The sequence below is a fragment of the Pteropus vampyrus genome, unplaced genomic scaffold, assembly GCF_000151845.1.
Source record: "Pteropus vampyrus isolate Shadow unplaced genomic scaffold, Pvam_2.0 Scaffold199, whole genome shotgun sequence".
Lineage (NCBI taxonomy): Eukaryota > Metazoa > Chordata > Mammalia > Chiroptera > Pteropodidae > Pteropus > Pteropus vampyrus.
In genome coordinates, this window is record NW_011888980.1 from 2,449,296 (window position 1) to 2,464,438 (window position 15,143).

Here is a 15,143-nt window from a genome sequence, read left to right on the forward strand (position 1 = left end):
GTTTAATTGGTAAATAGTACTTCATTTAACTTGTATTTTATCTAACACACATTTTATAATTGACTTGATTGGATTTTCTATGTAGATAGTATAGAAATGTCTTCCATGGACTTTATCTCAGTCTTAATGATTAAGACCTTTCCTTTCTCTTACTGATTTGACTTGGAGCTTTCAAAATGATGTTACTTAATAATGGTTGAAAGAGGCATCATCTAACATTTATTTACTATTTGCAATGTTGGCTATTAATCTGAGTTAGATAATACTCAGCTTGTTTGGGAAATATTCCTGGATTCCTAAAGAAATTTTATCTGGAGCTAATAATGATTTTTATTAAATCTCTTCATGCCATTTACTGAGATAATCATTGGTTTACTATAACCCACTGATGATACATTTTATTAATTACAGTCTTAATATTACAATGAACCTACTTCCTTAAAAATAATCCTTACAAGTGTCCTATACTTGTAAAAACTGTTCAATGTAATGTTATTATTTTAGAATTTTTATATTTATTTTCATGAGTGACGACAATCTGTAGGTTGTTTCAGGTTATTCTACCAGGCTTTTATTTCTGCATCATGTTGGCTTCTAAACTTTCCCTTTTTTTCTATGCTCTGGAAAATAAAGTATAGGAAAATTTCTTGAAAGGTTGAAAGAAGTAATTTATAAAGTCATCAGCATTTGGTGTCTTCATTGAAGGTAACGTGACTGCATATTCAATGGCAGGTTTTCTACTCTTTAGGTTAATTTTAGTTATTCATATTTCCCCAAATATTGTCCACTTCAATCATATTTTCAAATATATTAACAGAAGTTATCTTTAGTATCCACTTAGATTAACTAAATCACCTCTACTTAATTTGCCAAGAACTTACAGGGATATTAAAATCACCCATTAACACTGTTTCTATTCATTTTCTCTTATTATTCAAATCATTATAGCTTTATCTATCTTTGCTCTAGTATTTGGTACATTATCTAGCTTGTATAAAATCTATGCTATCTCATTTTATAAATTCTGTTTGGTATTTATATTTTGTATGGTAGTAATACTGTCTTTCTTACCTCTTTTGAACCAGAATATCAGATACACATTTGTTGATCGTACTTTCAAGCTTTCCATCTTGCTGTTTTAAGAGTCTCCAATATGTGTCAGCTACTTACATTTTGTTTTTTTTTTAACCCAATCTGAAAGTCTCTTTTTTAAAATAGTATTTTATTCATTTATATATCTTTTTACTAAAATAGATTTGCTGGTTCTTGCTTTGTATTTACCACTTTCAAAATTTTGTGCATCTTTGAAATTTCCTTGCTTTTCTATAGCAGTGATGGATAGATCCTTTCAAGAGTTTTTTCCCAAGAAAAAACACATAAATAATTTCATACAGAATTTCGAAGTGTTCACAGTCTGAAGTCCATCCGTGGATTCCTATGGTTCATCAGATCCCAGTCTAAGGATCTGTTTAGTATTATGTAATGAACAATTTGTAATGTTTAATACAATTACTCTGTTACCATGCCCTTCTGCATTCTTGACATCTTAATTCATCCCTGGCCTGGCTGGAGTAACATTTCATATAATTACTTCAGAAAGGGTACTTCAGAAATATACTTATGTACCCTTACATACCTAAGCATATGTCAACTTCACATATGAAGGGCAACTAATATGGGTTCAGAAATCTTGAGTCAGAACTCTTCCTTCAAATCTCCATAGATGCTACTTATTTTGGGGTATTTAATATTCAAGAAAATAAGTCTTGAGGCCAACTCCATTCATCAACAAATGTTAAATACACACATATCTCATGCAATCTAATAGATGCTGAGGATAAAATGAAGGAAAAAAAAAAAACAGCCGTTCTATCTTCATGAAACCAGCTGAGAAAGGTATAAAAATAACAAAAATTTTGATAAATGTACAGAAGCCTGATATGTGAGAAAATAACAGAAAACAGATAGTATTTTCCTTGTGTCTATGCAGTTGCTGCAAGAACTCTTACATTTTAGTCATGAAGACTTGTCAGTCATTGTAAATCTCCATTTCTAGTTCAGCGATCCATTAGTCTGAGATGAGTCACAAAAGGAGCTCTAGAAAAATATCATGTCATTTTTTCCCATGCTTGGTGAATTCACTGCACTAGAAGTCACCTTTCCTTATCCATGCGATTATTCTAGACACTGTATAAAGAACACTATGAGACATATCCTATCTCTCTTCCAGAGCCACTACTTACATATCATAGAGAAGTCTCACCAGCTCTCTACCAGTTAGAACCACCACTTAAACCCCCATAATTGTACACTGAGATTCAGGAGAGAATGAGATCCAACTACTCCTTGACCATCCCTCAATTAGGTGCTAGTGGTATCTCAACTAGGAACCAGAGATACTGCATTTCATATTAGGGTGAGTAGAGAGTGACGCTCTTCTTTAATCTATCATATCTCTGTCATGTTTGTTCCATGTTCTATGTTTGTTTCATGAGAATGCCCCTTTTAGTACCTAATTTTTAGATTTGGTACAGATCACCCCTATTTTAAAGGTCTAATGGCAATTTTTAATGAAATAGAAAGAAGGAATAAAATTATTTTTACTTAGCTATCTTACTCAAGTCCCATAATTACTCTGAGACTTTTAAACCTTTTAAAGGAAGTTTTCGAATAATACATTTGGATATTTTGTGTAGATTAAACTTCTACTTTAATAATTAAATATTTAAAAATAAAATCATAATAGTGTACTCTGTAATATACACCATTGATTCATCTGTCAACAAAACCAATTATAATTACTTCAAAAATCTTTTAAATCACTTATTTCAAATAACTGCTTTTAAATATAGAGGGCTTTCGATTTTTTTTTTTCAAAAAAGTGATCAACTGACAAAAATACTTCAGAAAATCTATTAATAGCCTGGACTACTTTCTTTTTTCCATTTTGTTAGATCTTATCAAAAATAAAATTCTACTTTTTCCCCACATTAAGAAGTTTAAAATCTTACTTCCTTTACTATGTACCTATAGAAAAGAGCAAATTACCAACTTCTGATAATTTCATATGTTAAGCATAAACTATAACTCTTTTGGTGATTAGGTAATTTAACTTAAAAAATGAAGTTCATGAAAAAGCTACAAATGTAAGCCCAAATAAAATTACCTAAACACTTAATGTTTATATTCTTATACTTTGAAATTTTATGTAACTATCAAATGATGTTCCTATATGATGCTTAAATTTTTGCACAGTTCACATTTACATATATGTAACATTCCATGCTACTTCCCTTAATTCCTAGACCTTACTTTCTCATATTTAAAGAAATATTTGTTAACTAAAATATAAGGTAAAAGTTCACTGTGTTCCCTAAGGCCTTCTTTTGCTGGGGAGTTAGACAAAAATCAAAAAATAAATAAATAAATAAATAAAGTCAACTGTCACACAATTTCAAGAATGACTGAAAGCCAGCAGTGAGCATGTGGTCCTACCTTCAGGGGGTAAGTTGTAGAGCTGGGCCACAGGTCCAGTCACAGGAATAACTGGCAACTGGAAATGGAAAGAACTTTTAATCGTTGGAAGTGGCAGGCGATTTTTGGGGAAACACTTCCTCATTATCAGACTGGAGGTGTTGACAAGAGGATCAAGGGTCCTGACTGCCAAACATTCCTGTTTTTTAAGAAAAGAAAAACAATGTTCCTTTGGTGAACAATTGAACCAATTTTAGATTACTTTAGAAAAAATACATTGATAATTTTCAAGAGACAAATAGCACACACACAAAAATCAACATTTTATCATAATCATAAAATAGCTTTGACTATTCAGAAGTTTCTTTTTGTAAAGAACCTCATATGGCAAACTGCGTAGTACTTTTCCTTGAATATTTTAACTAAGCAGAAATCAGTAAAATCTTTGGTACCAAAAGTCACCAAAGCACTAAGTAATATATATGAGTGATTCAGGGGGCATTTTGCAAGCCTAGCACACAAAATTTAAAAAAAAAAAATTAAAAGAAGAAAAAAATTAAGTAAGAAAGGTGTAAGAAATAAAATGGAATATTTAGCTGAACGTTTCTCAGAATTTTATCAGTTATCACGCAATAGCACCTCTAGTAAATAGTTTTAAGAGTCTAATTTGCTGTCCCAGTATCTAATCTTAAGAAGGGCTAATATGTAGAGGGTTTGAAAGTGTATCATATAACACTATTATTATTATTATTATTATTATATTACTATTATTATTGACATTCAGATGGCACTTTAATACCCTGTAAAATTTTAATACAAATCTTCACATGTGACCTGTCAAAACAGATGAGAAATTAAGGCTCACGAATGTTAAGTGGCATAACCAAAGTCGCTCAACGCTTCCTCATTTCTCATATATCCATCACTGCCTACATCAATAATAAAAACAAGTACGTATGATTGATCTAGGAAAAAAAGCTAAGGGTAAACATAAAATATATGTTCTTATATCTTTATTCTCATGTACAAAGGGACTGTTTGTTGTAAGACCAAGAGGGCACAACCGAAATAATTGCCTGGAATTTTCAAAAGACAGTTTTCTTTCTAATAATTACAACCTTCTAAAGACAAAGGGTTGCGCTACAACATTCCTATTTCCCATAGCTGACAGTCTTTTATAGACAATAGAAGGAATATTACGAAAGACAGTGCCAAGAAGGATTGTGCTTATGCTGGCTGTCAGAAGTAAGATCCCCAACTTCAGGTTTCACTTTCGTACCTTCTCTGTTTAAAAATGCCCTATCCAGGAGGGAGATGTTGAGAACACTCAAAAACGACAGAACTGTCCTGCTGATTTGCAAATGGTCCATAAATACTTATGAGGGAATCATGCAAAACTAAGTATAGCACATCCTGGAAAACATGGCAATATAGAATCCCTTCCAGCCCACTGGACAGATTTATATGTCTTCCTTTACCTATGGGAAAAAAAATCTCATATTGCAGAGATATGCACTAAGCATTTTCTCCAATCGGTCTGTAACCACATGTAAGAAATGATTATGCCTTTTGGTTTTGGTTTTCAGTTTTTTAAAATACATTTATTGTACTTTTTAAGTATTTTTAGAAATATTAAGTTTTCTTAAGAACCAAATCATATTATTAATACATAATTACAATAATAGGAAGAAAATAAAAAAAACTCACTTGTGAAGTGTTATAGAGAATTTTCATCCCATTGGCATCAATAAATGCTTTTCTTCCCAACTTGATATTTGTAACACTTTTTAAACTCTGTAAAATTCCTTTCCGAATGAGCATGTTTCTATGCCGATTATCATGGCGGTGCCAATCTACATAAATTGTTAAAAGGACTTGGACATATCCTCTGTCTACCGCTCTCCTGGCATTTGTTTCTTTAACAAAAGAAAATTGAGAAAGAATATTTTTTTAAATGATAGAAGAAAGTGGTAGAGTAAATCAAATTAGACGGTTAAAGGGGGTCAAATATAAGGAAGGTAAGGGGAGGCTGAAGTGGGTTAAGGGGATCAAATATATGGTAGCTGAAGGCACCTGGACTTTGGGTGGTAAACACAACAGAATATACAGATGTCAAATTATAATGTACACCTGAAAATTATATAATTGTATTAGTCAATGTTACCCCAATAAACTTAATTTAAAAAAAAAAAAAGATAAAGGCCAAAAAAAATTTAACCACTACATTGTAATAAATTCTTATTTTTTTCCAAAAAAATATGGCAACTACATATTTAAATATTTTTTCTAACAAAATAAATATGATAACTTCCAGATTACAATATTTTTATTGTAAATACAATATATTTTATATTTATTTTGTAGATTACAATACTTTTCAGAAACCTACCCAAATATTGTTTTGTGGTTAACAAATAACGAAATACCTATAATGCAATTAGGGCTACATCTTTTTAAATGTTAATACTAACAAAAGTTTTATGTATTTTAAAACCTACGAATATACTGACTTTGATTACAACAAATGAAATAGATAAGCCTTTAATTAGCTGTGATATGATTTTGTTAAAAGCCATTACCATTATTGTAACTTCTATTACAAACTGTATTTCTACTAAAATTAACTCCATTGGAATGTAGCTCCTATTACAAACTTTGTTTCCATCGAAAATAACTGCTTTCATTACACCCACAATTATATGAATATCCATGCCATAACAATGCTAAGTTAAAAATACAACTTTTCAATAAATAAAATGTAAAGAGTATTATGTAATTAGAAGATGGTACTTTCTGGTTGTTAATTTTTTAATGTAATGAAAATGTAATTAAAGGTTCTTTTTTGTAAATGGTCAATTTTATTGGATAGAACAGAAATAAATCCACAAATTTAAACTATTTTATTATTTTTAAGGTGTTGATATTTAAGATTACTAACTAAATGAGTGCATTTGACTAAAATGGAAGCAAAAGAATAATCATATCACAGCAACATCTTGAGCCACCCAGCACCACATCGGTAGGCCAATTAAAGAGAGAGTAGAATATCAACCCATTTGGGGTTGTTCAGTTACAACGTAATATCAATCTCTTCCTAATCTAAATCAATCTATAAAATGACCTTCTGCCTCATGGCACAGATACTAAGGTAAAGACACTGAAATCAACAACCTTATTAATGCCCTCTTAGAAATTGTGCTCTGACATTAGAGATTTGGAAGAAACTCCCAGGGTGGAGAAGAGGTGGGAGGTTCTTATGTAAAAGCTTTTAAACTTCTATTGTGTCTATAGAGCTAGTTTTGCTAAGGCTATGGCTATTTATATCAGTTCAATAGTTTTGATTAATACTAGTTTCATGTACTTTAAATAAATATACCCACTTTGTTTACACCAGATGGAATATTAAGCCTTTAGCTTTCTAGCTGTGAATATGAGTTTCTTAAAAGACATTATGATCATTGTAACTCATGTTACAAACTGTTTCCACTGGAATTCTCAACAGCCTAAATAGTACTTACGAGAAATATTGAAATTCTTTATTAAAGATCAAATCAAAAACTTCCCAGTAACTCGAAAACAGGTAGCTGAATGACCCTTAAGAAAAATGAACAAAGCCATCTATAATCTGCAATTGAGCACAATAAAAAGTCTAGTAGAGGGGATTTTATTCATGTGTACAGGACACCAACTCACAATCAGTCTATGTCTCTTCTTCCCTCTCTAGTTAAAATACAGCTTAGGTTTCCTGTTAGATTACAGCTTCTAATCTATCTACACTTCAGTGATAGCAATTAAGCTTCCTGTCTTTCTGCATTGTGTGTGTGCATTCTCTGCTTTATACTCTTAGGTTTATTAGAGTAGTTTAATTATCCTTTTAAAGTAAATTACTGCCCTCCCTAGCAAAAAGAAATCAATGCATAAGATGCTCCAAAATGCCATAGCGCATTTAAAAATAAGCAGTGTGCTACTAAATATTATTTTGCATTATTAAATATTTATCCTATTTAGTGCCATGTGCCATATGAAAACAATATTAAATATAAACCAGAGTCATTCTACTTGTCAGTTACTTTTTTAATAGATACATTTTAATAGATACATTTTTAAATAGATACATTTGCCCACCATCTTCCTTTGAAGGAGAAAGGAAGGAGTAAAAGGAAGATTACTATTTAAAACTTAAGATATCAGACTTCAGTCATCTTAGTATAACTGATTTCTGTAAAATAGTTAAAACTTAAGAAGGTTTTAGTTTTTACTGACTTAATGACTTTGTCGTCAGAAAATTTGTAAACTAATAAGTTTAGTTTTAATAGTTAATCTACTCTCAAAAGCATATGCCTATATTAATTTAAAAATTAATCTTTAAACAATTTGAACTACAAAGTCAGGGCACATCAAAGAAAGACTAAAAATATTTTTTTATTTTTAATGCAAGTTAATCCAAGTATTCCAATCTTGGTCTCAAGTTTATTGCATCATATATGAAAATGAAGTAACATGGCTAGTTTTACTGAGTAGCACACATATCATTTCAAAGATAAAACTGCTAACTGAATTTTATATACTCTGGTATATAATACTAATACTTAAGGTGAATTTTTAAATTTAATAGATCATTACCAAATATAAGGTTTACCAATTAGTCATTTGCTAATTTTCAAATAAACAATTCTGGTCATTCAAACTTAAGGGCAAGTTGGTCTTACCCTTGATAGTTTTGGGAAAAAATAACACTGAAAGCCATCAATACAGATCTTTAGGACTAAATGTTATTATGATTAAATAAGGTGTTAACCAATGAGAGTTGGAATGTTAATGAAAACTGTTATTTAAAATAAACATACTGTGTATCTTGCAAAAAAAAACATATAGTGTAGATGATTACTCTTCAAGGGCATCATAAGATACACTCTAATGCTTTAGTTCTAAGATAAATAGTGCTTTAGTGTGTCAATAACTTTAGTAAACTGTAAATTTACATTAGTAGCCATTTTTTAATGTTATAAATTTGAATTTGTGGTAGAAATAAAATTCCTAATAAAATCATGTGTTATAGAGAGAAAATGTTCAATAGTCTTCACAGTAAACAGTCTCAATATCGTTAGTTTTACTTTTTAAAAAAATGTATACTTATGTAATATTTACATATTACTTTACTAACAGGGCTTTATGTTTATAATAATAACTTAGAAATAGTAAGTCAACATACTTGAATAAATTATAGCTCAATAAACATAAATGACATTAGTTATGACATATCAATCAACTGTGTCAAAGATAAAATCAACTTTGACATTAATATAAACCAGCTTTATAACTATAGACTAAATCTATGTTTCCAGTTTAACACTGTAAATAAAATACTCAAAAAATAGTATCTAGTATTTCTAGTATTTAAAAACTTACTTGATTTTAGCAATGCAGCAAGAGTGTCTAAAGCAACCCTGTCAACATGAGAAAACACAAACAACAACAAAACTAGTAAAATTAATCTACAATAGTAAATTCATACAATCTTTTCAAATAAGTAATTATCTATTTCAAAAGTCATTCCAGTTATAGTCAATTACACATGGTGTTTCTCTGTATGCATCTCTCCTTTCAGATTATAATCAAACATGAGGAACATTGGAATATCAACAAAAAAGTACCAAAAGCACAACATAATATACAGATGATGTATTATTGAATTGTACAATTGAAACCTATATCATTTTATTAACCAATGTCAGTCTGATAAATTTAATTTAAAAAAGGAAACTGCACAATTTACAGTGAAAAAAATTTTCAAGGAAGAAAAAAGATAAACTCATTTATTGTACCTGTATCTGACCTGACAGAGTTCACACAGGAACATAGAATCATAGGCCCTAACTCACAAAGAAATTAAAACAAAAACAAGTCTTTAACACAAATAAAGTTCATAACTACAAAATTCTATAGATAGTTGTAGCTATTAGCCCTATCAAGCAGTAATGTTAATATTTAAGGTGATAATAAATGAAAAATATTTTGGAACTAGGAGGTTTCAAGAGAAGTAGGAGCCCTTAACATTTTTTAGTCATAGTCATTATTGAGAATAATGAACCTAATTAATATTTCAAACACTCTAACTGCCCATTAATGGATAAAGGAATAGCCTAAAAAATTAAAGATAGTTATATTTTCTTTGAACATAAACAGTTATACACTGAAATCAACCGCTATCAATCAACTTTAAAAGTATAACATCACTATTGAATACTTATAATTCAATTAGTTTTTTTAAGACAGTTACTGAAGAAATGGCACTTAATTTCAGTAACTTTAAAAATATAAGCCTATATACTATAGTACCTCTTAGTAAAATTTCAACAACTCTAATTAATTTGCATAAAAATATGTACACTGTCAAACTTAAGCATTTCACTCATATTAAACATTTGTTGAATGCCTACTAGATACCTACAGTAGCCGGTTTTTCATGGGCATAAAAGTAGAAAACAAATTTATCTCTTTCACAGATAATTTTACAATCTTGATCATAAGATGTACACATCTGTGAAAACAACTACTCAAAAAAACTAAAACCAGAAACGAAGTAAAAGCTGCATACATTAGTGGTAAAGGAGACAAAGCATTACCAGATGTGAGTAAAGGCAAAGAACATAATCAATCAAAAGATTTAAAATGGATATTGGTTTAAGATGAATATTGGTTCATAGTAAAACCTGAAACTAATCCAAGACTTGGATTGTCTAATCCAGGCATTGAATAAGTGCTCATTTATAATAAATGGTCATTACTACTACCCTCTAGAGCAAGTTGTTAACAGTTACACTTTGTTTTTTTGTTACAAATAAAACAACCACATAAACTTTTATTTATAACATTTGTAAAATAAGAATAAAAGTATACACTTTAAAAAACATTATAAATTCATGCTTGTAAACTCTTTAAAACCAATGTGAAATTTTGGTAATGATGAGTTAAAAGTGAAAATTATAAAATTATATACTGTTTCCATAGCACTGAATGATCAGTAAGAAACATTCACTCCATAATCTCATAACTGTGCAATAAAATGTACATAAGATTATACTTTTGAGTTTTAAATTGATCAAAATTAAACAGAACTAAATGGATCTTCCAAGTCAAACAGCAATTTATTAAAAATAAAAAGACTTGTTCAGCAAGACCTGATAAATGCCAGAAATGGTTATAGGTGCCTCATAAATGGTTTTCTAGTTTAATTCTTAAAACAATCCCGGTTCACAGAATTGGCTCATTTTATGAATAAAGAAACTAAAGATTTCTGAATATAATATGCCTAGTGTTACATAAAAACTAAGTAATATGGAAATTGAATTTCTCTTGTTGAATTTCTCTGTTGAGGAAGAAAATTATGAAATCAGGAATGTCAGTCTCCTCCAAAAAGACATACTGAAGTCCTAAGCCTCAGTACCTCAGATGTGACCTTATTTAGAAATAGAGTGTTGCAGATGTAATTAGTCAAGATGAAGTCATACTGGAGTAAGTGGCCCTTAATCCATCATGACTGGTGCCCTTACCAGAAGAGGGAAGACTATTTAAAGACAGACACATAAGGAGAGAACACAATGTGATCAGAGGCAGAGATTGCAATGTTGTAGCTACCAACCAAGGAACTCCAAAGATTGCCAGAAATCCTCCAAAAGCTAGGAAGCAGCAAGGAAGGAGCACTGGCCCTGCTGACAAGTTGGTTTTGAACTTCTAGCCTCCAGAACTGTGAGGCAATAAATTTCTGTTATTTTAAGCCATCAAATTTGTACTAGGTACTTTTGTCACAACAGCCTAGGAAACTAATATAATCACTTAGATGTGATCACTCGCAATGAACTCACAGGATTTCCCCATCAACAGCTAAGTCTTTATTCAAAATTATAAAATATTTGAGCACTTTCTGAATGTATTTCTTCCTGCTGGAAGTTGTTTATAACACATCTAAACCAAATCAAAGTGCTTCTGACAGCTTCTAATCCTTGATGTTTATTCTTCAACACTGGCAAAACTGGCATTATGAACTAGTTCTGACTCCAAAACCCATCATGCTTGTTCCATAGATCCACTACATTAAATATATGTATATATATATTTATAAGTATATATATATGTAAATATATATATATATATGTGTATATATATATATATGAAGTTTGGTGATAAGTTGTCTTGATACTTTTACCAAAATGTTACTTAAATGGTATTTTTAAAAACTTTAGTACAATTTCTGAAATTCTACAACACTTAATGAGCTGGTATAAATTTATAATATAAAAGTCACAAAAGAATTTTAGAATAGATTTTTTGAAATGCATAGTTTGTATTACATTGATTAGAATTTTTTTAACAAATATTTTGTACTTCTCATATGTTTTCCCAAACTTCCTACGTCACACACAGAATAATACAACCAACAATGGCTTAGAAAGCAGCCTGTGGCATATTCATTTAGGAGCTGTGAAACAGGAAAAATTTAGTTACTCATGAAGTTACATCTGCTTTAAATTGGGGGATCAATCCTTGCAATATCCTCCAAACCAACTGTAACTTGAAAAGACAGAATTACAATATTTCCGGAGTTGCTTCCTTCTGGATTAACAGTGTTTAAATCCAAAACCTAAAAGTGGAAAAAAAGGAAATCCTAAAGGAAAGCATGATCCTATCGAACATATATAATACCCCTCAATCTTCTACCAAAGTCAGGGCATTGTGTAAGGGGAAAAACTACAATGTTGAGATCTTTTAATCAAGGGGAAGGCCCTAAGATTATTAAAAATGATAAAGAGATCAAGATACAGATGTTTGGTCAATAAATAATTTATTCTTTTTAAAGTAAAAAGTAAGGTTTAAATTTTTGTTTTTTCTTTTAAAAATTAAATAGAAAAGAATAAAGGGATAATTTAGATAACAGTAGTCCTTTCTCAGAAGTTTAGACCCATTGATTTCTATCTACATAGTTTTGGATATATTCCATGTTATATATTATAAAGATATTTGTGAAATGTTGTTTCTTCTGGGAACAGTTTATGTTAGATTTGGTAACCTGATTATAATAGAGAATGCTGATCTTAAGTAGGAGATCAAATCCATTAGATAAAAGATAAATCATAAAGTAGTTTAAAGATCAAGGGAGGAAACGATATACGTATTTAAAAATAATGTACTTTTAGTAGTAACTAGGATTCATTCACAGCCACATTACATTACCACCTAAATTATACTGCATTAATATAATTATTAATTATATAATTAGAATCGTGCTAATTATAGAAATTGTCTCATTAAATCCTCACAACCCTAAAATGTAGGCACTAATATTACCATTCTACAGCTAGGAAACTGGGTCAGAAAAAGTTACAAAATTTACTTCCAATCATGGAGCCAGAGACAGAGCTAACATCCAAATCTAGTTCTGCCTGCCTCCAGAGCCCACTCACTACACTATACCAATTCTGTAAGTTGGTTTTACTAATTGTAATACAATCATTTTCTTTGTTTTGTTACATTTCATCGAATGCTCTAAGACTGTGTATGATCTTTGCAAAAGTAAAAATGTTAAGTCATCCCACCAAATAATATTTAATAAATAATTATATGTGCAAGTAATCTCTCATATTCCAGAAAGGTATAAACTAAAATATTTGGCCTTTATTAAGAAAGAGTAAAAAGACTGAAAATGTTCTGAACCTTATTTGTTTGTAAAATTTAACCAAATAGTTAATGTGGACAAGTTCTTCCTTATATAAAAAAAGAAAACACAGCTAATAAAAGTAGAAAAAATGAGAAAATCAGAAAAGTCATTATTTTGCAAACCCTAAAGAGTGAATGAATCTAGGTGATGTCATGAAATATCGCTAAATCAGTAAGTGAAAAATGGATTGATCACATCGACCCAATGATCTTAAGTGGTGCAAAATGGAGTATCTAGCACTATGAAATATTTTTGACCAGAATAAAAAGAACCCAAATCTAATCAAGTCTTTAACTCTATCGGTCTACAGAAAATTCAAGGGATATACCTATATCTAAAATGACCCTAGAATACATGCATCTTAATCTAGAAAGTTGGGACATTCTACAAGACAGCATCCAGGTCCTTCAACAAATAAACAAAACAGAACCAAAACAATAGGGGGGCTCCTATTGATTCTAAAGGTTATAAAATATAATCAAATAGAATGCATAGACCTTATTTGGATCCTGATTTTAACAAGCCAACTGTGAAAAAGACATTTCTTAGAAAATTAGATATTAAGGAATTATTAATATTGTTGGGCAAAGAAATAATATTGTGGTAACACTAAGAGAAAAAAGCTCTGTATCTAATAGTCATCATACTAAAGAATGTATAGAACAAATGTAATGGCCGATATTTGATTTAAAACAATCCAGAAAAAAGAAAGGACAGGGAAGGGAAAGATGAAATAAAGATGACAGAATGTTGATTACTGTTGCCATTAAGTAATGAGTATATCAGGGTTCATTATTCAATTCTTTCTATTATTAGGTAGGTTTGGAAATTTCCTAAATATAATGAGGAATGATGTGTGTACCTTGTTTGGATCCTGATTCAAACAATCAAATCGTAAAAGTTTCTTTTAAGAAAACTAAAGAAAATTGAATAGACTGGATTTTAGATTGTATTAAGGAATTACTAATTTTACTGAGTATGATTATAGTATTGTGGTTATTTTTTAAATCTCTATTTAGTAGTTATATACTGAAACATTTAGAGGATAAATTAGAAAATATCTGGGATTTGCTTACAGAAATTTACACATATATATGAATGACATCTAAACTTAAAAATACCCCAAGTGAAATAAAAGTGTGGAAGGAAATAAATGAAAGAAAAATGACAGAATGTAGATAACTGCTCCATACAGTAATTACTATAACTAATTCAAGATAATTAATTAGTTTAATATAACATCAACTCTATATTTGAAAAATTCCATAATAAAATTTTAAAGGATGACCTCAAATATGGCTTAAGAAAATACTAAATATAGCCAAGAAACTGAAAACAGCTTTTATTTTCTGAGGTTGAAAGACCTACAAATGAATAAATATATGTTTTCAATATAAGAAAAGAGTGACATTATTTTGGCAAAAAATAAATGTATAAATTTAAAATATGTTCAGATAATTGTAAGAATGAAAGTAGTAGTTGTTAAAAGATTGCAAAATTGGTAAGGAATATAGTAGGCATTCAATAAACGTTTCCAAATGAATGACACTCTATAAATGATCTTTTTCCTCTTATAGTATCTAGGGAATGTTTAAAGTTTAAATTTCCATAACACTATATTCGATGAATTTAAAGTTTTCTAATTTTGATATACCTTTGAAAATTAAACTTTAAAGAAAATCTTTATCATAATAAAATTGCTATTTAAGAACTAAGCAAGGACTCTAGATACAATTTAACTCCACTGCTCACTGTACAGATCAAGATAATGAGGCCCAGAATAATAAAGCATATACCTCTATTTACACTCAAAACATTTACTCACTTCATGAGACCTGAATTCTTCTTACTAAATGGTCCGATGATTTTAAACATCAGTTCCACAACTCCATTTTTCCCTAAGGATACTGAATTCACAGCTGGGAGTGGGAGAAAAACAATATAAAATAATTTT

At 29.9% G+C, this 15,143-nt stretch overlaps 1 protein-coding gene across 4 annotated transcripts in view; it reads right to left on the reverse strand.

The window, feature by feature from the left end:
- Window positions 1–15,143, reverse strand: part of AGTPBP1 (ATP/GTP binding protein 1) — a 131,091-nt gene that overhangs the window by 75,609 nt on the left and 40,339 nt on the right. For all 4 annotated transcript variants that reach the window (XM_011372065.2, XM_011372066.2, XM_011372067.2 and 1 more), the window contains exons 8-11: window positions 15,015–15,108; window positions 8,884–8,921; window positions 5,182–5,390; window positions 3,496–3,673 (exon numbers count right to left, since the gene is read on the reverse strand). In XM_011372065.2, the coding sequence (XP_011370367.1) occupies window positions 3,496–3,673; window positions 5,182–5,390; window positions 8,884–8,921; window positions 15,015–15,108 (519 nt within the window). The remainder of the gene's footprint in view (window positions 1–3,495; window positions 3,674–5,181; window positions 5,391–8,883; window positions 8,922–15,014; window positions 15,109–15,143) is intronic.